This window comes from Hyaena hyaena, unplaced genomic scaffold (genome assembly GCF_003009895.1).
Source record: "Hyaena hyaena isolate Hyena2069 unplaced genomic scaffold, ASM300989v1 scaffold_676, whole genome shotgun sequence".
Lineage (NCBI taxonomy): Eukaryota > Metazoa > Chordata > Mammalia > Carnivora > Hyaenidae > Hyaena > Hyaena hyaena.
The window spans coordinates 674,743-701,256 of record NW_024081310.1 but is presented as its reverse complement, the minus strand read 5'-3'; the positions used below and the strand labels follow the sequence as shown (position 1 = coordinate 701,256).

General features: G+C 39.7%; 1 protein-coding gene across 2 annotated transcripts in view; it reads right to left on the bottom strand.

Moving 5' to 3' along the window:
- The window catches only part of UNC79 (unc-79 homolog, NALCN channel complex subunit), a 208,017-nt gene that overhangs the window by 24,940 nt on the left and 156,563 nt on the right, over positions 1-26,514 (bottom strand). For both annotated transcript variants that reach the window (XM_039217277.1, XM_039217278.1), the window contains 3 exons: positions 24,391-24,501; positions 14,634-14,738; positions 6,687-6,764 (listed from right to left, as the gene is read on the bottom strand). In XM_039217277.1, the coding sequence (XP_039073208.1) occupies positions 6,687-6,764; positions 14,634-14,738; positions 24,391-24,501 (294 nt within the window). The remainder of the gene's footprint in view (positions 1-6,686; positions 6,765-14,633; positions 14,739-24,390; positions 24,502-26,514) is intronic.

Genomic DNA, 26,514 nt, shown 5'->3' with positions numbered 1-26,514 from the left:
TATAATTTATTGTCAAACTAGCTAACACAGTGTGTACAGTGTGCTCTTGGTTTGGGGAGTAGATTCCTGTGATTCATCGCTTACATACAACACCCAGTGCTCGTCCCCACAAGTGCTCTTCCTTGATGCCCATCTGTTTTTGTTTTTGTGTTTTTTATTTTGAGAGAGAAAAAGAGGGAGCATGAGCAGGGGAGGGGCAGAGAGAGAGGGAGAGAGAGAGAATCCCAGGCAGGCTCTGCACCGTCAACGCACAGTCTGACTTGGGGATGAACTCACAAACTGTGAGATCATGACCTGAGCTGAAACCAAGAGTTGGACACTCAACCGACAGAGCGACCCTGTCTGCTTGTTTATAAACTGATCTGGGGGCTCCAGTTAAGCCACGGTTCATGGGTTCGAGCCCTGCATCAGGCTCTTGCTGACAGCTCAAAGCCTGGAGCCTGCTTTGATCCTGTCTCTCCTTCTTTCTGCCCCTCCCCTCCAAGAATAAATAAACATTAAAAAAATTTAAACTGGTCTGGATACACAGATGTATCCTATATAAAGCCATTAGGATCAGAGTCTTTATGACATGAACCACTTTAAAATTACAGTCACCCCTATCACTCTGGGGAGTCTTAGATACACATAAAATACGTGCCACCTAATTCTAACACCAGAATCTTGAATCTTTTTTTCCATCAAAAAAGAAAAGCATATAAACAAACATCATGTTTGCTGCAAGGCTCAAAAATTCTTCTATTCAAGTCATTTACAATTTAACTCTTTACACACAGCAGGTGTCTATTAAATAGAAAAATGTGTGATGGCTGTGTTCTTGCTAGGGATAAAACAAGAAAAAAAAAAAAAAAGAAATGATCAACTTCCCCACACACACCGGCAGCATGTTTGGGAAGTTTTAAAGGCAAAGAAAGCATACTTGTGCCTCTGGTTATTAAATGACAGAAACCTGCCCAGGGCAGTGCAGTGAGTTTAGGATTAGAAGCAAAGAAAAGGAAGCCGAACGGGCAGGCTGCCACATCAAAGCTGTAGGAGAAAACCCACGCATCAGGCCGGGTGAAATGTGGCTCAAAAGGAGGCCGTCTTTGAAGCCATCTGAATACTATGCTAACGCCTTTCTTAGCTTTCTTTTGGAAAATCTGGAACATTAGATACTTAACTAGCTCACCCAGTGGCTCTCATTTCCCCATATTCATGTAAATCTGCACAGCCCTGAACTGTATCACCTTCTATCTCTTCTACAATGTTACGCCTGTCAATTCCTCTGACAGGATAACAAACAGTAAAATCAGGTCATTGGTGGTTCCGTCAGAGTGTTTTCCAAGCATTTCATATGTTCTAAGGTTTTCTTCTTTTAATTTACATCAAGTGAAGGAATTATAAAAGGTTATTGTGTTCTTGCTTTTGGAATATTAATCCTTTGGTGCAAGAAAGGATTTCCCTCTGATTTATTCCATTTTCTCTGACCTTTCACATGTCATGCAAACAGGAGCCTATACTCTGTTCTTTAATTTCTTGAAAAGGATTTGATTCTTTCACAGGCAGCATTTTATATCATTTCAACTAGGCAAATGTCAAAGAAAATAATTACTTGGAGTATTATTCAATATTTGTCTTTTCACTTTGAATTTCAAAGAATAAGAGCAAAGAATTTACTAATATTCGGTTACTTTTGCTCCAGAGATGGGATCTACATCTGATAAAAGCCTTTAAATACAGCATTACTTTGGGGAGCCATCTACACTTATAAAACAAAGCATATAATTTCCAATCCCTCCTTTTTTTTTCTATTTCACAGAACATAAGCATAACCTTGGTGTGTTGTTTACAAAAAAGAAAAAGAGTCAAGCTCCACTTGTTTTCAAAGGCCTATATTTGTTTCAATAGAAAACTGATGATAAGGTATTGAAAAGGCACTCTAAACTCAAAAACACGAATGCAAGTGAATCCCACCCAATTCTTCCTTGAAACTTATGTCTGATTTTAAAGTTATGTTTCTTCGATTGTAAGAAACACATGCTCAGTTGTAAAAAACTCGGAAAATAGAAATGAACAAAAATCACATAGTCCTAATTCCTGTCCTCCATCTGTGAAACAGCCACCCCTGATATTTCCTTCCAACGTGTTTTGAACACATATAACATACACATATACATAAAATTTTCATAAGGCTGACATAGTTTTTTTCTAACCTGCTTTTAAATTAAATCCATCATAAACATTTTCCAATTAATTACTCTTTGAGAACTTGATGTGGTAGCCACATAATAGTCTATTTCATAGATGTACCTTTCTTTATTTAAACAATACACTAATGTTAGTCAACACCAAAAAAAAAAAAAAAGGACAATCTGATTTTACAATGGGCAGAAGACATGAACAGACACTTTTCCAAAGCAGACATCCAGATAGCCAACAGACTATGAAAAGATGCTCAACCTGGCTCATCATCAGGGAAATACAAATCAAAACCACAATGAGATATCACTTTACACCTGTCAGAATGGCTAAAAATAAAAAGACAAGAAGTAACAAGGGTTGCTGAGGATGTGGAGAAAAAGGAACCCTTGTGTCATGTTGGTGGGAATGTAAACTGGTACAGTCACTATAGAAAACAGTGTGGAGGTTCTTGAAAAGACTGAATATAGAGACACTGTATGATCCAAAAAGTCTTCTACTGGGTATTCACCCAAAGAAAGCAAAAACGTTAACTCAAAAAGACATATGCACCCCGCCCCCTATGTTTACTGCAGCATTATTTATAATAGCCAAGATATGAAAGCAACTTAAATGTTCACCCATAGATAAAAAGAGAAGGAAGATGTGGAATGGAATATTATTCAGCCATATAAAGGATGAGATTGTGCCATTTGAGACATGGATGGACCTAGAGGTATAATGCTAAGTGAAATAAGGCAGACTGAGTAAGACAAATACCAAATGATTTCACTCATATGTGGACTCTAAAATAACAAGGAAGTATAAATAAACAAACAAACACAAAGCAGGATCAGACCTATAAACACAGAACAAACTGATGGTAGCCAGAGGAGAGAAGGGTGAGGGTACGCAAAATGAATGAAGAGGAGTGGGAGACGGTCTTCCAGTTATGAAGTGAAGAAGTCACAGAAATAAAAGGCACAGCATAAAGGATATAGTCAATGATATTGTAATAGTGTTGTATGGCGACAGATGTTAGCTATCTTAGGGGTGAGCACGGTGTAACATAAACTTGTGCAATCATTACATTGTACACCAGAAACTAATGTATCATTGTGTGTTGGCTACACTCAAATTTTAAAAGTTTAAAAAAAACAATATGCCAGTATTAGATCTTAATTTTGCTTCCATACTTTTACCATTTTAAATGCTGCTTTAATAAATATATTCCTTATGTATGTATTAAATTATTTTCTCAAATATATTACTGGAAGTAAATTATCAAACTGTTCTTCAGCAAAGTTGCACCAATTTTCACTACCACCAGCAGTTCATAAGAATGCTTGTTTCACATCATTAATAACTTCAATCATTAAGAAAAACCTGTTGAGTTGCTAGTTGATTTTAATTTTATATTTTTAAATATTTTAATACTTTATATTAATTTATAGTTCACTGAGTTACTCATGAGGGTAAGAGGTAGATTTTGAATGGCTTATTGGTCATTGGAAAAGTTTCCATATATGGATCTTATAACTTTTTTTGAATGTGTTATTTATTTGTTTTCAAGAGGTGAAGAGAGAGAGAGTGAAAGAGAGAAATAGTGTGTACATGCAAGCAGGGGACAGCAGAGAGAGAGAGACAAAGAGATAATCCCAAGCAGGCTCCATGCTGTCAATGCAGAGCTCCATGCGGGGCTCAGTCTCACAAACTGTAAGGTCATGACCTGAGCCGAAATCAAGAGTCAGTCACTCAACCGATTGAGCCACCCAGGCACCCCTATAACTCTTTTTGCTTTTTCTTTGTTACCGGAATGTTCGTCTTTACTTGTTGATTTCAATAAAACTTTTATTTTTCAGGAATATTATTTTTTAAGCTATCACAGAGGTGGCATATGCTGAGTTTTAAAGGATTAAACAAGGGGGGCCTGGGTGGCTTAGTCGGTTAAGCGTCCGACTTTCGCTTAGGTCGTGATCTCGCGGTTCGTGGGTTCGAGCCCCGCGTTGGGCTCTGTGCTGACTGCCAGCTCAGAGGCTGGAGCGTATTTCGGAGTCTGTGTCTCCCTCTCTGACCCTCCCCTGCTCACGCTCTCTCTCTCTCCTAGAAATAAATAAAAATATTAAAAAAAAATAAAGGATTAAACAATACGGAAACTAGTGAGTGTTCAGTAGAGACTGGCTAAGTCTCATAGTACCATTTCTCTTCCTCCCTAGCATGTGCCTAAACCAGATTTCCCATCATCCCTTGCAGTTAGGTGTGGCCATATGCCAGTTCTAGCCCATGAGATGGGAGTAGAAGAAAAAGACAACATTCAGACCTGGCCCCGGTAACCTTCCAATGTACCATATTCTCTTCTCTTTCCCTAGCCACCAGCTGATTGCAGAGGGCTGCACATGGCAGAAGGAACCTGACCTCTAAACTTTCATTTGAAAGTCCTCATCCTCCTAATCAGGATACCCATTTAAACTTTATATAGGCAAACAATAAACGTTCTGTGTGCTAAGTGGCTGAGAACTCATCACATGGCATCTTTCTTTACCCTAACTACTATTTTTTTTAATAGTTTATTGTCAGGTTGGTTTCCATATAACACCCAGTGCATATCCCAAGAAGTGCCCTCCTCCATGCCCATCACCTCCCTTCCCCTCCCCCCCACCCCCAACTGCCCTCAGTTTGTTCTCGGCATTCAGGAGTCTCTCATGGTCACCCTAACTACTATTAAGAGCTCTTTAAAAACACATAGTCTAGGGGCACCTGGGTGGCTCTTTCAAAACACATAGTCTAGTTAAGCGTCCAACTCTTGATTTTGGTTCAGGTTATGATCTCACAGTTTGTGGGATCAAGCTCCCTCTGTCAGTGCCGAGCCCACTTGGGATTCTCTCTCTCCCTCTCCCTCTCTGCCCCTTCCCTGCTCATGCACACACTCCCTCTCTCAAAATAAATAAACATTTTTTTTAATTTAAAAAGCATGGTCTAGTAATTCTATTCCCCAAAATCCATTTTAAAACAATAGTCTCAAATATGGACAAAGATTTAAACACAAAGATGTTTCTCATACACTAGTTACAATTGCAGAATATTGAAAATAAAAATACACACAATTAATGTTTCTTAACATTATCTGTAATAGGTAATGTTTATTTAGCATTTGCTATATGTCTGGTATTATGCTAATATGCTTTGCATACACTATCTCACTCAGTCCTCAAACTAGACATTGGGCCCTTTCATATCTCATTCCATGGATAATACAAATCAAGAATCATAGGTTAAATAATTTTCCTGATCACACAGCTAGCAAATGGCAGACCTCAAACTCTGGTGTGAGTCTAACCCCCGTACACTTAACCACTATTTAATGGTACATTCACATGAGGTAATAACTCTGCAGCCATCAAACTTTGGGGAAAATGCTTATAACAGATGAAGCCAAAGCCACATTTATATACTATGGTTTGAACTATGTTTAAAAAAAATGCATAGAAAAAGTAAAAAAAAAACAAAAACAAAAACAAAACATTAATATGTTGGCCATAAAATTATCTCTGGGTTGAATTACTATTTTTCCTTGGTCATAAAATTTCTCCACACCAAAAAATTTAAATAAACAGTATTTTAAAAATATAATGCTTAGCATTATGGGTAAAATTGGTATACTATGTAAATAAATAAAAGCCTTTTAGAAAACAATATGAAAATACATACCATCAAGATAATCCTACTCTCTAAGGACTTTATGCCAAGGATATAGCTCAAAATAAACATGATGATGGCCTTTGTAGGAATATATATAGACCAGAAATGAAACTGGAAAGTAAATAAACTTCTAACAATATGGAAATAAGCAAATTAGCACACTGAATAGATCAAAAAATGAAAAAACTTTCCAAAGCAATGGTTCTCATTGTAAGGCAGAGGGATTCTAGCTGATTCTTTTTTTTTTTAATTTTCTCTACTAAAAATTTAATTTTTTTCAGTGAACAATTAATATCTATAAAGTTTCTGAGTTTCATTGTAGTCAACTTGCTATCAATGTTATTGTGGTTTCTCATCCTTAGCCCTTCAGTGAGAATCTTAAACTATTTTGCCAAATAGTTCACTAGTTGATAACAAGGGAATTTTTAAATTTCCGAGGAAATATTGTAAAGAAAAACAAAGTATCACAATGCTTATTTTTTTCTGGCAGTAGTTAAATCAAATTGGTTAACAGGAGCCAGTATAAGAAAATTGATTCTGGAAAAATTGAACTAAATCAAATCTATTTTGTATGTCTTGTAATTTCTCTCCTCTCCTCAACTGGCTGCTTCAATTTTACTCATGTTTCCTGGAATTAAAAGTTTCCAGGGCCTGGGATTAATTTAAATTTTCACTACCTCTCTTTTTAAAAAAATGCTAACATGTTTTCAATTTTACAGTATTTGTTCTATCAAAAATGAACCAGGGCACAGGCCAAAAATACCTCTTTAACCAAATGGGGAAATGAGAAGAAATGCAAAATGTAGACGATTAATTCGGTCAGGACTTACTCCAGGTACGGAGGCAATCATCTGCTTGCTCAGGATTGTGGACTCAGCTAGTTTGGTTCCAGCATCTGCACAAATAAACTAATAAGAAATTGAAAGCATAATTACTTTTAAGAGCACTTGGACAGTAATAAGTTATTTATAGTTTTATTAACTTGGCCTAAATTCATTAGTGTTTACTCCCGTGACAATCTTCCCTGGATATATGGGGCTTGCTAATCATGACAGTTTGTTCCTATCAGAAATTAAGAATCATAGGACTGAGATTAACACACAGACTCTTACTTTACTCAGACAGCTAAGTGGCACTGAAATGGCGCGTTCAATCAAGGGAGAAAGGAAAGACATCGACACTGTCAGATTTATTCTGAAGTTATTATATTTACTCTCTAGCGCTTCTTGAGAGATCCTGACTTCTCATAGATCTTCCAGACTTCTATCATTATACACTTAAAATGCAAACAGAAAAATAACCAACCTCATTGTGAGTAATCTACCTGTTTCTTCTCTCACTTCACCCATGCCTATCTTCTGTGCTGCTGGTGACGCCCCACTCCTGCCCTTGACCCTCAGGACTCTTCACACACTTCCACTGTAAAAGTCATGACCTTAGACTACAGTGACCTATGAGTTTATTTCATAACCTGCTACAAGCTGTGCAAGGCCACAGACGCCATCCATGCATCTGACCTGCCTGACAAGCTTCCTGCCTGACGTCACGGAGGTGCTCAGCAAAACTTTGTGAAATGAATCCATTAATCAATAGTGACAAGATCAGGATGAGGACAGATTGGCCGGGTTCCAATCTCATTCGCTTCATTACAGATTTTTATAGGTGTTTCCCACCTCGTGCAACACCCAACTATTTATTAATGGTTTCAAGAAAAAAGTTAAACATGAAGTCTGCAAACTTGCTATGAGCTAGTAGGTCCTGGTTAATTTCTCTTCCCTGGCCTCTGGCCAGTGGCCCCAACGACTTCGGGGTCCCAAGCTGCTGCTGTGCATGGGTCAGCGGCTCTGAAAGAAGCTTTCACACTGACAGTTCTTCCTTCTAACTCCACTCTCAGTCTAGAAGAGCACAGAAAAGTTAGGAAGATCAAGATGATGAGTTCAGCAAGGCAGGTTAGCTCCCTGGCAAACTGGGGAGAAATAAGACGGGTCAGGGTCCTACAGAAAAGCTCAAGGGAGCCTGATGAAGAACAGAAGCCAGAATGTAATCAGGCTAATCAGGGGTCAGAATCAGAGCATTATTAATAGGTAGCAGGTTTGTGCTAACAATGCAGAGATTTAGGCCAAAGCCCTTCTGAGGGCAAGCATCCCTGAGGCTTCTCATTCAAGGCCTCGTTCAAGAGCTGGTCGTCAAGTGTGGTCCTCCAGGAGAGGTGTTTCAACACATAACTGAGCTGGGGGCCAGAGGACAACAGGCAGAGCTGTCCCTGAAAGTCACATTGCAAGAGCAGATTCATACCGCCGCTCCACATTCACATACAGTTATTTCCGTTTGCCTCAAATACAGTTCCAGGAGGCTGAGGAGTCTATTTGGCCATTAACTCTGAATCTAGCAAAGGAAGTGCCACCAGGTAATATCCAGGGAATACCTGCAATTTTCCCTTATTTTATTCAGAAATCCTTATGTCTTATGTCAGCTCTCCAACCAGGACTTATTCCCAATCTAAGAAAAAGCAAATACATCAAGATTTTTTTTAAAAAAAAAGAAAAGCCTAGAACTTTGGCCAGAACTTGTCAGTAAAAAGAAGTAAAATATTTGATAGAAGTACATGCTCAAAAGAAGAAAACTGTCCAAACCTCCTGGCAGATATTGCATGTTTTCCCATAAAATGTATTTTCAAAAGCTATCAGAGTCTGCAATCTAAGACAAACTACTTATAACTAAGTTTCAAAACCTCTGTCAGGATACCAACATTTTAATTAATTTCTTTGCAACGGAAATGAGAGCCAAGAGAGGCCAGAGGGAGAGGAAGAACTGCACGCAAGCCTGAGGAGAGGGAAGCCAGGGCGGCAGAGATGCTCTGAGGTGGGTTCAAGCCTGGGCCCCCCGAAAGTGTGCTTGCCTGGCCTGGCTGTGCCCTGGAGAGCAAGAAGAGCTTCGCAGAGAAGAAAACTCCAATGTCTCTGTCTCCCCAGAGCAGAAGCCTTTCTCACTTATACTCAGCCAAGCAGAACGAGCAGCATTATGGAAGGAGGCTGTCAGCCACACGGCACCAAGATATGAGGCCAAATTAAAACGTCTGATTTTTGGTGACTCTTAAAAGTCAGAATTAATCAGAAACTTATCCTCCGTCCCCAAATTTATGGAAGTACGGTGGAGAGTCTGGTATTTTAATGGATATAAAAGTGGATAAGCCTCTAAAACCATCTGCTATTGGGGCGCCTGGGTGGCTCTCAGTTGGTTGAGCATCCGACTTCGGCTCAGGGCATGATCTCATGGTTTGTGGGTTCGAGCCCCGCTTCGGGCTCTGTGCTGACAGCTCAGAATCTGTGTCTTCCTTTCTCTTTGTCCCTCTCCAGTTTATGCTCTGTCTCTCTGTCTCTCTCAAAAATAAATGTGGGGAAAAAAACCCATCTACTATTTCTTTTTTATCAATGCACTTAAATCCAGTGTAATTTGGGGGGCACCTCAATGGCTTAGTTGATCCTTGGGGTTGTGAGTTCTAGCACCATGTGTGGTGTGGGGTTTACTTAACATTTTAAAAAAGTTTTTTTTTAATAAAAATAAAAAGAAATAAATCCAGTGTCATTTTAACATAACATGTACAACTAAAACCTTAATAAACCTTCTCATTACATAGCTGCCAACCATAAGCTGAAAAGCTCCATTATAATTTTGTAGAATTGCTCACAATATAAAGACATAACTAAAACCAGAGAAGGGAAGGATGTCTGTTGCAGAAGGAAGACTTTCATACTTTGAGACAGAAATACGCTACTGAAACACACACTCCCACACGAATACAAAAGAATATGAAAGACGATATCCATTATGTGTCTTACTAAATTCATTATCAAAATGAGACTCAAAATAGTATCTCCACCTCTTATCCAGAGAGTGATCAGATAATTACTAACTCAACTAATGGGAATACCCCACGTCAATAGTATCTGTGACTTAAAAACAACAGGCGTACCTCTGCCAATCCTTTGTCCTCTAGCCCACCACTAACCTATCTTTAAAAGAGAAATCTTTCACCCACACAGTTTCTCACACTTGACTGTGCAGGCATATCCCACACAGTGCGGGTGCCCCATGCAAATCAGCAGAATGTCTACTCTCAACACAAAATAAGAGCCGAGGAAACTCTTTTTGACCTGGGCTCATAGAGCCTTTACAGAGGCTTTAAATGAGTTACCACCCTATTATGAAAATTCTGCTTTAATCTATCTAGAGAACACTTATGATAGCCTATTACACCTAAAATACCTACGGCAGACTGGCAGAAGAGAAGATGTCGTGAGTGAAAGTTAAAATGTTGACAGGTCTGAATTAAAACAAGAGAGAGCATCTGTCCAATGTGCAGAAGAACGATACCATGAGGGCTAACAAGGTAGATTCTGAAGAATACATATATTTTTCTTACTTGGCAAATTCTTTCCTACATCCGAGCCTCTTTTTCTTTAAAAAACAAAACATCTACTTGCACATTTAAGGCCTTCTGACTTTAGATGCAGGTAAAAACAAGTAACAGGAGTCTATGGCTAGATAGCCACAAGAGAGCAGGTAGGAGATTTCCCATGATACCAGGCCTCCAGAAAGAATTTCTAGGAATTAGAAAACAGATAGGTACATATCGTGACCCTGAAACATTTCAAACGTGGGTGGCTGCACAAAACTTGGGCAATGTTTCATTGTTCTTTAAGGGCAGAGTATTTGATAAACAACAAAGGTATCATCTATCTATGAGAAGAATATGAACGGCTCCATGACTGTGAACTTATCTAACTAGCACATCATTAGAGGAGTGCTAATGGAAATACCCTGGCGGTCCCTGTGGGATGGAAGAATGAAGGGTAAACCCAAGATCTGAGCAACTGACTTTCTTGTCACCAAATGGAGCCAGTGTCATTCATGATGGATCACCGGGGGAGTTTTTCCTTCCAATTGTTGCTTTCTTTTCTGTTTCCAAGTTCTATTTTTCAGTTAAACAGAGCCACCCCCACTGCCATCAGATTATGTTTGCTGATAGCTATGGAAGAAGTCACTGTTGGCCCCAGACATATTATCTGTCCATACTGTGAGGCTGGGTCCTCCAGGAATCAGAAACTGATGCGCCATCAGTAAAGAGGAAAGCTCTTCTCTTCCTGCAGACTAGATCCACTGGCCTAAGAGAAGCCACCAGAGAAAGGCTATGACCTCCGCCATCCTCCAGAGAACACCCACAGAAACCAGAGAAAATGGAATTGGGAAACCCTACAGAATGATGCCCTATCCTTGAAGAGAGACAAAAGATGCTTCTCCCTCAGCCCATGAGGGGGCCCCATGGAGGACCTCTCTCCATGGCTTCGCCAGGAACCACGAGGTAGAGAGGGAAAGTACTTTGGTTTTTTAAAGCATGCCTCACTTTTATTTCTCTCAGGAATCAAAATGGTTTATTCTAAGAGTACTGCGTATAGAACTAAGACATAATACTTCAAAATGGCATCATGTTTAATATTTTTTTTGTTGGGATGATTGAAACATTATTCATAAAGTTGTTTCTCACTGGCATGACCTCAAATCATCTCTGAAATACCTCTCCAACCTAAAAAATTTTACAACTTAGCTCTTAAAATGTAATGACTCAATGACAAACACATACTTGTTTTAAAACGATGGAGATGGTGTTTATTTGAAATGGTATATAAGAACCAAAAAAAAAACAAACCCACATTCAGGACAATCGACTTTTTTGGCTTCTTTATTCCTAAAGCTAATTTGTTTTTGTTATTTATTCACCTAGCTGTGATCCAATAATCACTGTTTTCATGGTTTCCTGAAACACTGGGCAATTTAAACTGTCAGTGTTCTTTTGCTGCCCTGTGACAAGTGCTTATTATGGTTGACTAACGTACTTCACAGAGAGCCAGGCCCCAGCAGCAGCCCCCGCACGGCGTGCTAGACCCCAAGAAGTTCAGCCACACAGATCAGCTCTGCTCAAGACAGAGGGCAACCAAGGGAACGTTCTCTGATGGAAGCAGGCAAGCACCTTCCGCTTCTGGAAACCCAGGCTCTTTTGAGGGGGCAGGTCCCCATCCAGAACACTATCAGAAGCAAGTGACTCCCAGACACTGTCAACCTGCTAGCTTAAACCCCTCATGGGCTTTTCCCCCCTAAGCCCAGTTCACTTGCCCTCTTCTCCTAGCCAGTGTTGATCCCATTAATCCTTATGGTCTGTTTGTGTCAAAGTTGTTTGTTCGCAAAAGGAGTGACGCTGCCCAGGGTAAGGAGGAAAGGCTGGCCAGTGGCAATCCACGGGAAGAGACTCAAAGTCTGTCTCTCCTTAGGAACGCCAATAGTTCCTGGCTGTGATTTGTCTTGTCTTCCTCTGGGGTTTTCTGGCACCCTGGTACAATGGGAGCCGTTTCATTCTGACTCCATCATGCCTGCCATTCATTGCTGCCGTTTGCCAGCCATCTCTGCTCTCAAAGAGCTTCAGTGTGCCCTGGAAAGCCAGGCCATGGCTTACTGAAAGTACACCAACTTCTTAGATCTCATGCCTTTGAGAAAAATTCAACTCTGGTTCTAAGGATTAGTAGTATGTGGTCGGGAGGAAGGAGATTAGTAGTGGGTATTAAATAGTAAATGACGGGTACTGCTCCTCCTCTTCTCCCGGGTGAACTCCTGAGCTTCTGTACATACGTTAAGGTCCACATGGTCCCTCTTCTACACACTTCCTTACTCAGTGTACACCTCTGCTGCTGTACCCATCACCCTGTGTTGGAAATGCTTGCTTACATATCAACTTCACCTCCTGGACAGTAAACTCCTGGAAGGAAGGAGCCATGGCTTATTCATTTCCCTGGCCCCTGGGCCAGGTCTGGGCTCCTGATGGCTTACTGAGCCATCCTCCATCTCCCAGGCTGAACTGGCCGCTCCCTCCTCTCCAGTACTCTACATATTGTGCAGACTTTCAGTATAGTGGTTCGCACATTATCAGGATAGGGTTTATGCCTTTTACATCGCTGTATCCCTAGGACCCAGCCCCAGACACATGGCCAGCAAACATCTACTGAAGGGGCACATGGGGCCACGTGATGGAAGACAGCATAGTTCAGATCAGCGTAGGTTATCAGTGCAGGGAGTGATCTGAGAAAAAGCAGAATTTTAGCAGAATTCCTTTAGTTAGCCAGAGGCTGGAAGACCGGATTTGTATGGACAGAGAGGAAGGCACTGCAAACAGCTAGAAGCTCTTAAGGTAAGAGGGGCAAGTGATGCAAGGAGCCTGACTAGGCTGTGAACAGACCCTGCGGTCAGATGTGGACACCACTTCTGCCAGCTGTGTGGTCTTGGGCAAGTCACTGTACCTCCCTGAGCCTCAGTCCCTCACCTGAGGTGCAGAACTAATACCTCACATGGTTGTAAGGATTAAGTGAGGGTAATATGTAAAGCACCCAGCATGGTACCTGGCCCATCACAGGTACTTAGAATGTTTTCTTCTCTCTCATCTCTCCAAATGGCACCTGGGGTACCTAAGATTCAGCGCAAACTTGTCTAGTTCCTCGATATCAAGCTCCCATTTTCCTCCAGTCATTTAACCTCAAGCTTGTAGGCCCAGCCCCTGGGACTGGTCTCAATGCTCATCAGGAAGAAATAAAACAGCTGTGACTCATTTGCTGCACACTTTGCACAAAGGCGGTCTGAATGATACCCTGGTCCTAGCCCTGGCTCACAGCCAAGTCTTTTTAAATCTAGCCTCAGCCCCTGGAGTATGAGGCGGGGTCCCAGGTTACCTGATTTCCTGCTAACCTCTCTAGCATAGCCAGCCTGCTTTTCTCAAACCCATCCTCAGGTCGTTATCCCTCAATTTATTCCACCTTCCTGTTGAAGCCTCCCCCCATTGCTTGAAGCCAATCAGCCTCTCGTGCTGAACTCCAACCTCATAGGAAGACTTTTGCCTGCACCCACCGGTCCTTTGTGGCCTAGCTCAAATGCCACCTCCTTCATGAAGTGTTCCCTGATTTCACCTCACATGAGATGGGATGCCTCCTGCTCTCAACTGCCCCCAGGACTCTGATTATATCTCCTTCTCTCTCTCATGGCACGAGTCATAGCTGGTCTCCTGCAATAAAAAAAACCCTGCATGCTTGTCTAAGATGATGAGCTAGGGGTACTAGGGCTGGAAGGCTCCAGCCCCTCATGAGCAACCCTATGGCCCAAAGCACCAACTCTGTAAGTTCTCCAGAACCTGCCTTGTATGCGTTCAAGCCCCTCTGCCTCAGGGCTCCCCTGGGTGCTGGTGCTTTTCACACCCACCTGCCACCTGCTTGGACTCCAGGCCCCGCCACTGGACAGTATGCGGTCAGGCCTACCCTCACTGCTGCAAGGAGGTTTGGCGACCCACCCACATGCATGGGACTCTGCAAGCAGACCTCAGCCTGGTCCCCCACTTGTGGCCTCAGTAGTCCTCTGTCAGCTCCACTAGCTGTCAATGAGTTGCCCTCCGACCTACCCGGCTGTAAATTTCTTGAGGACAGAAATGACTGTTTCATTATTCTCTCTGCCCCTCACAGAACCAGTTCCACAGCAGGGGACAAAATAAATACTCCCTTTTCGTCTTGTTTAGCCAGTGGAGGTGTTAAGTGTGTAACAGTGGTTTGATCACGGCTCATAGAAAATAGATGACTTCTCAGTCCTGGGTGGAGATATTCGATTTATGCATATGCCCCACACTTTCTTGAATCTTTCCAAACATAGTGGATCTTGTGGAAAGTATTACAAACAACACATACGCCCACCTGGACAAGGAGAAGGAGGTTTGTGTCTGGTAAAGGGGATTTGAGCTTCAGCGCCTGCAGGAGCTCCAGAACAACACTACGAGACAAGTAGAATTTATCCCGCTCCTAAACAGAACAAAAGAGAAGAAGGTAAGCTATTTCTAAACACTCAGAATAGATCCGTCAAAAGAGCGTCCAAAAGATTCACAGATCGGAAACGAAAAACAGTATTTGAATCTGCATAACGAACTGTCCTTAAGAAATAAAATTAAAACTGAAAGGAAAAAAAAATTATCAAGGCATTTTTGTGTGTGTAATGAGTTTACGGAAGCACCCAGAGCGCATCGTTCGACGGATAAGAAGAAGATAGGTCTCGTCCATACCGAAGCCACTGGATTTGGTTCTTGTTTGCAGGAAATGATAGGTTCTAAGAAACGCAGAAATTAAACAAATCTAAAAGCGTTACCTCCCCCCCCCCCCAATGATTTAGAAAGAAACATATACAGCTGTTTTCAGGTCTCACGTCCTCTCTAAGGAATTTACTTTTCAAACGGACTGCTTAGGTGGACGGAAATAGATGGAACATTCCAGGCACTCCCTTCCGTCTTCATCACATCGTAACATTTTGTTTTACGTAAAGTCACAGAAATGAAGCTTCCTATATGGTGCTCTCTTTTCTTTCTCCCTTCCTTGAAGTAGCCACAATTTTGAACCTGGTGCTTACTATTTCATATGTTTTTACTACATATGTATGCCTCCATCACAAGGTATAATATTATTTTCTATGCTTGTTTTTAACTTTCTAGGACATTATCATACCGTGCATCTCTTTCTGTTGATAATTTCTTGCTACAGACATTATAGTTTTGAAGTCAGTTCCTATTGATGGATGTAGCTCTTTTAACTAGGGCTTAACAATATTTTATTACAGGAACATACTGAAATTCATTGATCTGGTTTCCTGTTAATGGAACACAAGATTGTTTTCAATTTTGTAAGTTTTTTACTGTCAACTATAACACATATGCATAAAAGTACATAACACATAAACACGCAGATAAATGGATTCATAGAGACTGAACACCCTGGTTAAACAGCCGCACGTCGCAAGCACCTCAGAGCCCCTTGTGTTTCCTTGCTTCCTTCTTTAATTTTTTAATGTTTTATTTATTTCTGAGAGAGAGAGACAGACAGACAGCGTGAGCAGGGGAGGGCCAGAGAGAGAGGGAGACACAGAATCCGAAGCAGGCTCCAGGCTCCGAGCTGTCAGCACAGAGCCCGACGCAGGGCTCGAACCCACAAACTGCGTGATCATGACCTGAGCCTAAGTCGGACGCTCAACCAACTGAGCCACCCAGATGTCCCTTGTGTGTTCTTTCTTGATCAGAACCAAGTGACTGGAGACCCAATGGGCCTGCATCCATTTTTCCTCTTCCTCATTTTTCCTCATGGCATACTGCCACCTGTATGTCCGATTATCCTTACACGCTGAATGCTTTATTAAAAAACTATTTTTAGAAATCATTTGAGGTCTGGAATGTTATCTTCCTCCAAAGAGCTTCCTCTCTGTTTTTTGCCAGGTCCCCTGGAGGCACTAGCCTGGTCCAGCGTTACCTTATTAAACACACAAACTTTGTAATACCTTATATTGGGCCACCACAGGGCTTGACACTAAGCTTGATCTATGTGAGGACAATTTCATCTCTGGGTTATTTTTATTGTGTGGTCCTGACCGAACGCGGGGTGGGCTGGCAGAGATGCAGGATCGATCATACGGAGGCCCCGCTCTTGGTAGGTCCCGGTTTCTGACTCTTGTTCCCCGAGCCTCCTGGATCTTCCAGAATCACAGCTCAGCCTCTCAGTCACATCTCTGCATTTCTGTGCTCTCCAGGATCTTAGCCTGGTGATTCATCTATATCTGGTTAGCATTTTGATGCTTTTAAGAAGTTTTCAGAAAATATCTTGTTCGTTTTTTTTTTTTTTTTTTTAAGTTTTTGAGTAGGAGAATAGGTTCAAATGATCTAGTCCCTCATCAGGAGAGAAGTCTAAACTTTTTATTGAAATTATACTAAATTTATACATTATTTTATGAGGATTGCTGTCTTTAGTATGCTGGGCCCTCAGCCATGACAACATGGAGATCTGTCTCCAGTTATTTAATGTTGTTTGATAAAACTTCCTGGTTATCTCAATAGTTCTTGCACATTTTTGTTAGGTTTATTCTTTGTTGCCACAGTAAATGACATTTTAAAAGTACATTTTATAATCATTTGTAGCTGAATATTAAAGGTAGATGATTTCTGGGTGTTCATTTGTAATCAGCATCCTTGCTGAACTCTTACAAAAGTTTTAAAAAAGTAGATTTTCCTCGGTTCATTTGCAATCATATCATCTATGGAAAGTGAGAATTTTATTTTTCCTTCCCAATCCTTATACCTTTGATTTCTTCTTACTGTCTTACCAAATCAAGAAGGACCTCCTGGACCATAATGCGTAGGAACAGTGATAATGGGCATTCTTGTCTTATTTATAATTTTAAAGGGACTCCTGTTGGCATTTCACCATTAAGTAGTTTCTGGTAGAAGTTTCTGGTAGGCACAAGCTGAGGAAGTTCCCTTCTATTCCTAGTTTGACAGGAGTTATCACGAAAGGATGTTGAATTATATTGAATGTTTCTTTTGTATCTGCTCAGATAATGATATAAATTTTTCACCTTTCATCTGGTAACATGGTGACATAAATCGATGTTCTAATATATAAACTATTCTTATATTTCAAGAAAATCCTCACTGGGCCATGAGGCTTTATTTTTAACACATTAATTTGCTATTATTCATTCAGAATTTTTATACCTTTGAAGTAGAATTGGCCCATAATTTTCCTTTCTCCCACTGCCGCTGTCCGGTCGGTATCAAGAGTCTACTGGCCTCTGGGCGCCTGGGTGGCTTAGTCGGTTAAGCGTCCGACTTTCACTTAGGTCATGATCTCGCGGTTCGTGGGTTCGAGCCCCGCGTCGGGCTCTGTGCTGACTGCCAGCTCAGAGCCTGGAGCCTGTTTCAGTTTGTGTCTCCCTCTTTCTCTCTGACCCTCCCCTGCTCACGCTGTCTCTCTCTCTAAAAAAAAAAAAAAAAAAAAAAAAAAAAGAGTCTACTGGCCTCATAAAAGATGTTGGAAGTATTCCCTCCCTGTTTTTTGATTCTCTGCATAAAGTGGAGCTCAGTCTGTTCCTTCCGTGTTTAATAGAAGTTGTCTTTAAAACTGGGACGTTTTATAATTACTGATTCCATTTTTTAATCATTTAGGTCTAGCCATTTTTTCCTTAGTTGTAGTGTGTTACATTCTTCTAAAAAATTGTCCCCTTGTCCAAGATTTCAAATTTACTCGCACAGAGTGGTTCATTTCAAAATCTCTGACGTGTCTACAGTTGGGTTCCCTTTTTCACTGCTGATAGTCGTTACCTGTGCCTTTCCTCTGCTTCTCTTGATCAGTCTCACCAAAGTTTGGTCTATTTTATTAGTTTAGCCCCAAAGCCCCCTTCTGGTTTTACCGATCCTCCATTGTCGCTATGTCTTCTATTTCATTAAGTCCTGATCTTATCTTTACTATTTCCTTCCTTTAAATCTTCTTATGGTTGCTCTGTTATACCTATTAACTTGACTCTTTTAGTTCACTTTGTTTCTCTTCTTTTCCAAGAGAAGTATTTAAGACTATAAATTTTCTTCTAAATATCTCTGTAGCTCCATATCTCAAACTTTAGAATGTAGTATGTTCATATTTGTGTAGTTCTAAATATTTCTGTAAATTCTCTTATCTCCTCTGATCTATGAAGTATTTAAAAGTATATTTCAAATTTCCAAATATAGCAGGTCCCAGATACCACTAATCCATTCAGTACCTCTGCATGAATCCAAAAAAGGACACACACACAACACACACACACACACACACACACACACACACACACACACAACATATTAACACATGAGAGCAAACCTGAAAAACTGTGTGTGTTTCCAGAGCTCTGTGGCCAGTAGCCCTGGCTGCATGTGTACATATGTCCTCCCACGCACACACACAACACACCCTCAGTGCCACACAGGTACACATTCGACACAAACCCCACTCCTGCAAAGTGACGGGGTCAGGGTGAGAATCCGGCAGGGAGCCAGCACTTAGAAATCTGAGAATAGGGGCCGTCAAGAGAAGAATCCCAAAGGCCCCCGGGTGGTAGCTGGGCCGGGGCAGAGCCACCAACACATGTGTGCCAGGAACGTGTGCATATATGCTGTTCTCCATGTATGCAAGGCCCTCTGAGCTGATGTGGCTTTATGTAAGGGATGCCTATCCCAGCTGCTCTAGGCCTTAACCAGAAGGCTCCAAATCTCTACACCTGCCTCAATACTCACATAAAATGCAGTAGGCCTTAAATGTGAGTGGTGCCCCCTTAGATGTGCAGCCTTTTTTTAGGTCAGTCTTGAATGGCTGTATGCAGTTACGATTTTGTTATTGGTTTATAATTTAATTGCATTGTGATCCAAGAATTTGGTCTCTCTGAAACCAATTTCCCAGTGTGTGTTAAGACTTTTTTTGTGGCCTATTACTTGTTCTATGTTTACAAATGTTATATATATATTTTTTTTCTTAAATATATTCTCAAATTGGTGGATTCAAGATTATGTCCATCGGATTCAATTTACTCATTACATTATTCAAATCTAGTATATCTTATTCATGTTTTATCTGCTTGGTCTATCAATTCCTGAAAGAGATGTGTCAAAACCTCCCATTATGAGTATGAATTCGGCCATTTCTTTATGTAATTCTATTCATTTTTGGCTTATATGTATTAACCCTATATTATAAGCTGCATAAGTTTTTGAACTGTCACATTTTCCTAGTGAATTAGTTCCTTTTATCAATATGTGGTGACCTTCTTTATAACAGTACTTTAAAAAACATTTTTTTAATGTTTATTTATTTTTGAGACAGAGACAGACAGAGTGTGAGCGAGGAGGGGCAGAAAGAGAGAGGGAGACACAGACTCCAAAGTAGGCCCCAGGCTCTGAGCTGTCAGCACAGAGCCCAACATGGGGCTCAAACTTACAAACTATGAGATCTTGACCTGGGCTCAAATTGTATGCTTAATTGATTGAGCCACCCAGGTGCCCCTATAACACTACTTTTCAACTTAAATTCCATTAACTGGATTTAGTTTTCTTTTCATTAGTAGATTTTTTAACTCTTGGTATATTTTTTAACTCTTTTCTTTCAAAATTTCTCAGTGTCTTTAGATGTATCTCTTGGTGTATTTTTAAACTCTTTTTCTTTCAAAATTCCTCAGATGTATCTCTTATACATAACATGCAGCTGGACTTTAAAACTCAAACCTGAAAATTCCTTATATTTATTGTGATCATTGGAATACTGGCACTCATTTCTATCATCTTCTGCTTATTACAGCTTATTCTATGACTCTTTCTTTGAGAAATTTTGACTGACTTTTTATTCCTATTATTTTTTCTATCTGTTTGAACCTTATACATTGCATTTCTGGCCTTTGGAATTTTCACACTTAAAACATTTACATGTATTCTTAAAAATTTAAGGTTACTCATTACTGGGGCACCTGGGTGGCTCAGTTAAGAGCCAACTCTTGGTTTCTGTTTAGGTCATGATCTCATGGTTGTAAGCCTGCTTGGGAGTCTCTCTCTCCCTCTTCCTCTGTCTTTCCCCCACTCACATGCGTGTGTGTGCATGCTTTCTAAATAAATAAATAAATAAATAAATAAATAAATAAATAAATAGTTACTCATTATTTCTGCCCTTCTCGTGAACAATATGTAGAATGCTTTCCCTCTAATTCCCAACTACACATACTCTTCCCATATTGTAGTTATTCAGTATTTTAGTGTCATCTTGTGTGTATATTCATCTGATTAGTCATTATTACTGCTTTATACTGTCAATAATCACTTAGAGTTCTATACTTGACCAGCTTCTTGGAGCATCATTCCTTCATACATTTCATTCCTTCCTTCTTGGTTCAATTTCATTCTTATTGTAATATATCTTTTAGTACTTGTTTCAGTTTAGAAACTATTAGGATCTTATTTTCCTAACAGTTTACTTATTTAGCTATCACTCTTAAATGAGAGCTTAGCTGGTAGAGAATTCCAAGTAAGCAGTTATTTTTTCTTATAATTTTAAAGACTTTTTTTCTATTATCTTCTAGCTTCCATGGGATTATTAGAAAGTTTGTCATCAGTCTATTTGTAGAAAGCCTTTTCTCTTGGTTGCTCTTAAAACATTTTATCTGATGCTTCCTGAATCAGAGCATTAATGGTTTTCATCAATTTTACAATTTATAAAAAGACTATTTTTCCTCTCTGAAACACTTATTAAGGATATGTTAGATCTTCTTTTTATCTTCTTCATCTCCATCTCTTTGCTGCATGCTATGTAATTTCTTACGCTCCATTTCCAATTTCACCAATTCCCTCTTTGGCTATGTCTACTTTGCTGTTTAACCTGTCCATTAAGGTTTTTTTTAAATGTCTATTTCATTCCTAGAATTTCTTCTTTGTTCTTATCTTGTTTCTTTCTTTTTTTCTTTCTTTCTTTCTTTCTTCCTTCCTTCCTTCCTTCCTTCCTTCCTTCCTTCCTTCCTTCCTTCCGTGACTAGAGCTCTTCTCATGTTTTTACTTCATCCTTTATATGCTTGTCATTTAGGGTATTTTTTTTTTTAGGGTATGTTTTTATAGCTTTATCACATAGTCCTAACATTGGAAATTCTTACGGGGAATAATCTTGATATTTTTTGACTCTGCTAATCTAGTTAATGTGGATTACCTTTATATGTTTCATAATTTTAGCTTGTAAGCTCATGTTCATCAGGATTTTAATTCTGAGAATCCTGTTGAGCCTAGGCTGAAGGCATATCCTTCCACAGAGGTCTGAAGATTGATTTTGCACTTGAGCCAAATACTCCAATGCTATTACCTGCTCCACACCAATGTTACTTGACTTTTCATTCTGGAGGCTCACAGAGCATGGAGGTATAAATTCACACTCCAAAACATGTTCAAAGATTGGTTCATGTTTACTAATGCTCAAAGGAAATTATAAATCTTTCTCAGTTCCTAGGCTCAGACCCCATTCTTTGTCACTTTTATATAGGAATATATTCTTTCCCAGTCACCCCTTTACTAAATGTATAGCCTTTCAAGGGTTCTGACCTTGAAGATTCAGCACCAACACCAAGTCAGAAATAGTCCCAAGACCTTCTCTATGTGGACTTTAAAACTTAAGCCATGAGTGGAAACTGGTGCAACCACTCTGGAAAGCAGAATGGAGCTTCCTCAAAAAATTAAAAATAGAAATACCATATAATCCAGTAATTCTACTACTGGATATTTACCCAAAGAAAACAAAAACTCTAATTGAAAGAGATATATACACCCTTATGTTTACTGCAGCATTATCTACACTAGCCAAGATTTGGAAGCAACTCAAGTATTCACTGATAAATGAGTTTATAAAGAAGATGTAGTGTGTGTGTGTGTGTGTGTGTGTGTGTGTGTGTGTGTTTATATATATGTGTATAGATATATATGTATATATGTAATGGAGTATTACTCAGCCAGGAATAAAAGAATGAATGAAATCTTGCCATTTGCAACAATACAGATAGACCCAGAGGGTATTATTCTAAGTGAAATAAGTCAGACAGAGAAAGACAAGTGTCACATGATTTCACTTATATGTGGAATCTAAAAAACAAAACAAACAAACAAAAACCAGATTCTTAAATACAGAGAACAAAATGGTGGTTGCCAGAGGGAAGGAGGAGGGAGGATGGATGAAGCAGATAAAGGTTCATAAATGTCATCTGTATGATGACAGATAGTGACCACACTAATTGCAGTGAGCATTAAGTAATGTATAGAGTTAGTGAATCAATATGGTACACCTGAAACTAATATAACACTGTACTTAATTATACTTGAGTTAAAAGCAAATAAGTAAAATAAAGTGAGATATATGCAAATCTAAGAAACATAATTTGAGCTACTAAGCTCCCAAGACAAGTGACTCTCCCACCCGAGACTGCTACAATGTCAGTTTACATGCTTACCACTCTGGTTCTCAATCTCCTCTCCAACTTTGCCCCATCAGTCTTCTAAAATTACCTATACATTTAAAATCACATTCACTACATTTTATCCAGCACTTCGATTATTTTAAGTGGGACAGTTTTCAGGTATTTAGGCTGCCAGTTTGCCAGAAGGAGAAGTCTACAAAGCCCTTACCTTTCCGTGCCTTTTCATTAAACAAGGGAGAATGCTCTATCTGAAACCATTTCTAATAGTTTCTCATTATCTACGAAGAAGGTGGGAACACCCTAAGAGTGAAGCTTTCTACAAGTAGTAGTTATTTTGAGTATGACCACTGGAGATGCGCAGATGACAACAGGAAGTACCACAGGAAGTGGAAGGCCACTAAGAATAATGGCGCAGGAGAGCATATAACATATAAGGAATGTTCAAAACTAAGAAAACCTTGACTTTAAAACAGTGGAAGTTCCCTGTGGTCAATCTCTGTAGTGCACAACATAGAAAGTACAAGTTCATTATGGTTCTTCCTCTAAAAAAAAGTGCGTAATTTAAACAAACCAAACATAAAGAAAATTAAGAAATAAAATAACTCTCTTTTCATTGTCTCTGTGTATCTTTTCATTGCATTCAGTACTGTGTCATACAGATCTATTATTTTAAGTGGCAAAAAAAGCCTAAGAAGTTACTTTACAGGAAGGATTTGAGAGAAGAAAAAAAAATGCTGATTATTTGGGTAGTTAGAAAACTCCAGAGTACTAAGTTTATAACCAGAAAGACTAAAGAGAAGATTATTATAGAACACTTAACATGGCAGAATGGACACAAGATGGTAAGAAAAAAAAGACAACAGTGTTTTAAACAGAATGAAAGACTTGATATAAAATTAGATTTTTAATGAGGAAAATAAAAGGCAGTGGACCACGTGAAAAATGGAATATTCAAGATGTTCAAGAGAGAACAACAGTAACAGAGATCCCACTGAAAAGAAACTTAGAAAACTTAGAAACTGGAGAGTTAACACTGCACACTGTTCTTCAGGATAGCGAGGCTCCCGGTTGGCCCTGCTTTCCCTTTAGGACAGCGTCTGCCAGCTCTAAGACTCTACAGGCCCTGGGCAAGCAGTACTTTTCCACTTCCTCAGCAATGGGCCAGGGGAGACGAGAGATAATGCAATACATAAACCATTATGAAGGCAAGATGACAAAAGATGAGATTACAATCTCAGAGGCCAAGAACCCAGAAGTGGGGAGACAGACAAGTGATGAGAATTAAGGAGCTCTCCTTGGGATTTTACAAATGCAAAGCTGATATTTTTCTACTTTGGGTATAAAAATGACACGTAGTGATGGCTTGCCCACTAATCATGGGATGGTGAACTTGAAAAGACCTTAAGACATCATTTAGAACAACTGTCTCGTTTTACTCAAAATATCTCTTCTCTTCTAAGCCATAGGAGCCTCATTTCTCCAAGTTTGTATATTTAAGATACAGTTTATATAGATTTGTGTAAAGTGTTTCCTTCCCAGGATATTTATTTGACCTCAGTAGAATTACTCCTTTTTAACTATATTGAAGCGATGAACAGAACAGGCATTGACACCGGTTAGAAAGAATGTTTCTGCCAGTTTTCAGTTTCCCCAGAACAAACAGAGACACAACCTTACCTTCGTGAAAGCTCGGTAACACAAACCACACACCTCCACCAGGTAGGCCAACGTGAAGACGGCATTCTGAATTACAAAGCTGAGCAGCTTTGAAAATGGTTCCAACAGACTCTGCAATGAGATTGGGAACAAATAAAATCAATTGCTGATTCTTTCATTTAAAAAAAAAGGTATTAAAGTCTTCTGATACTTTAACTAATGGGATCATTCCTTTATTTAAAATCTGTTGCCAGGTGGCTGGCAGAGCAACGCTATTGGTCTACAGAACTGAATATTCAACCAGTGCCTTTAAAGAGTGTGATTTAATCATCTTGTTCCTCAAAAAAATCCAATTTTCCTAGGTGGCATCATTTATGAACCTATTCAGCTCCTCTCTTGTCCTTATGTCCACCCCCAGCAATCAAAACTTTGTGAGGTTTGTGGTAGGATTTTCCATTCTATTTCTCACAATCTGTAGGCATCTCTGGGCTCATCCAGCCAGCTCCTTTAAAATCTGTCATCTCAGTTTTAAGTTGCACAAACCACCCAGCAAATAAGTACAAAGCACCATTCGCTCCGATAAAGCTCATCATGACCCAGCTTCCTGCCTGTGTGCATCAGGAAGGCACAGTTTTGGTTTCTCCATCTGAATCCCACCCCTAACAGGTCAGTTTTAGATCCATATGCTCTCTGAAGTCATTTAGAAACATTTGGGGGGGGGGGCACCTACTAAGTATCAGGCAGAGTTGGATGTTTTTATAATAGTTTATCCCATTCAAATTTCGTACGACAATCCTAGAGAGATCGTTGGGGACACTAGCTGTAGAATCTCACACAACTGTTTTAAAACTCTAGCTCTCTGCCACCTAGAATAAGTGATTTAATCTCTCTGGACTTCGTTCTCTCCTCTGTTAAAATAAGGGTAATAATGGCTTCTACCTCATTAGCGTTACTGTGAGAAATCAGGAGATAACCCAGGGAAAGCACTTGGCCACAGTGAGTCCTCCATTGCTGTTAGCAAAGATCTGCATTAGAACTCTGGAGCTGGCGTCCCTATTTTCCTCTGAGGCATAAGCAAGCAAACAGCTTGCCTAAGGCCATACAGCTATTGAATGGAATTCAAATCCAAATTCCAGTGCAAAAACCCAAGGCAGAACCACTCTTTAGGGAGACAGAATTTTAGTTGGACTCCAGAAGACTTCACGTGATTTCCACTTCTCCTCAATCTCCATAGTCCTAATTGCCTGGATTATAAAAGTAAACACACTCAATGCGCAAACGCAGGCTCCGTAGGAATGTACATACGAGGAAACAGAAGTCCAAAATCCCACCGCCTCGTGATAACAGTTTTTACATACTTTCCTTTCTTGCTGAATTCCAATTTACTTGGCTGAAATCTTACACATATACAATCCTACATATTGTTAATAATATATAACATAGGAAATTTGCAATGCTATTTAATTCTTCATAATCATTCATTTTAATGGCCACAAAAGTCACATTTTATTATAAATAACATCCCAATATACAGGTTTTGTGGGAAGTTTACATTTCCATTTTCTTCTTTAGAAGAGATTCCCAGAAAAGGAATGATTAAATCAAAGGATATGAGACTGTTTGCGATCCTTTTTCCTTATTGATACAAAAATGAATTTGTTACATGTTAGTTGCTGCTAAGGATAAGAATTATGTCTTTTGTTTGTATTCCCCACAGAAACCCATATAGAAAAGCTTAAAGGAACCTCTTGAAAAGTACTGTTGATTCAAAATTTTTTGCTCTGTATAAATGTTGTTGCCTTGAAATACTGATGATAGATGAATAGGGACAGGAATGTATCTCTGGATGATATATAATGCATCTTTATTCACCAAAAAAGGAAACCTGAATCCAAACCTATATAGAAACTTGTTCTTTTATCCAGTAAAGCAGCATAGTGATGGGGCACTATGGTACAACAGAAAAATTAGGGAGCTTGGAATTAAAAGGTCTAGATTTAAGTCTCAAATTTTCCATTAACCAGCTATGTAACCTTGACCAAGACAATTTATCTCTCTGAGCCTGTTTCCTTATCTATAAATGAGCAGATTAGACCAAATGATCTCTGTAACTTTTCTGCACAGACTATTAGCCTATGAAAACAC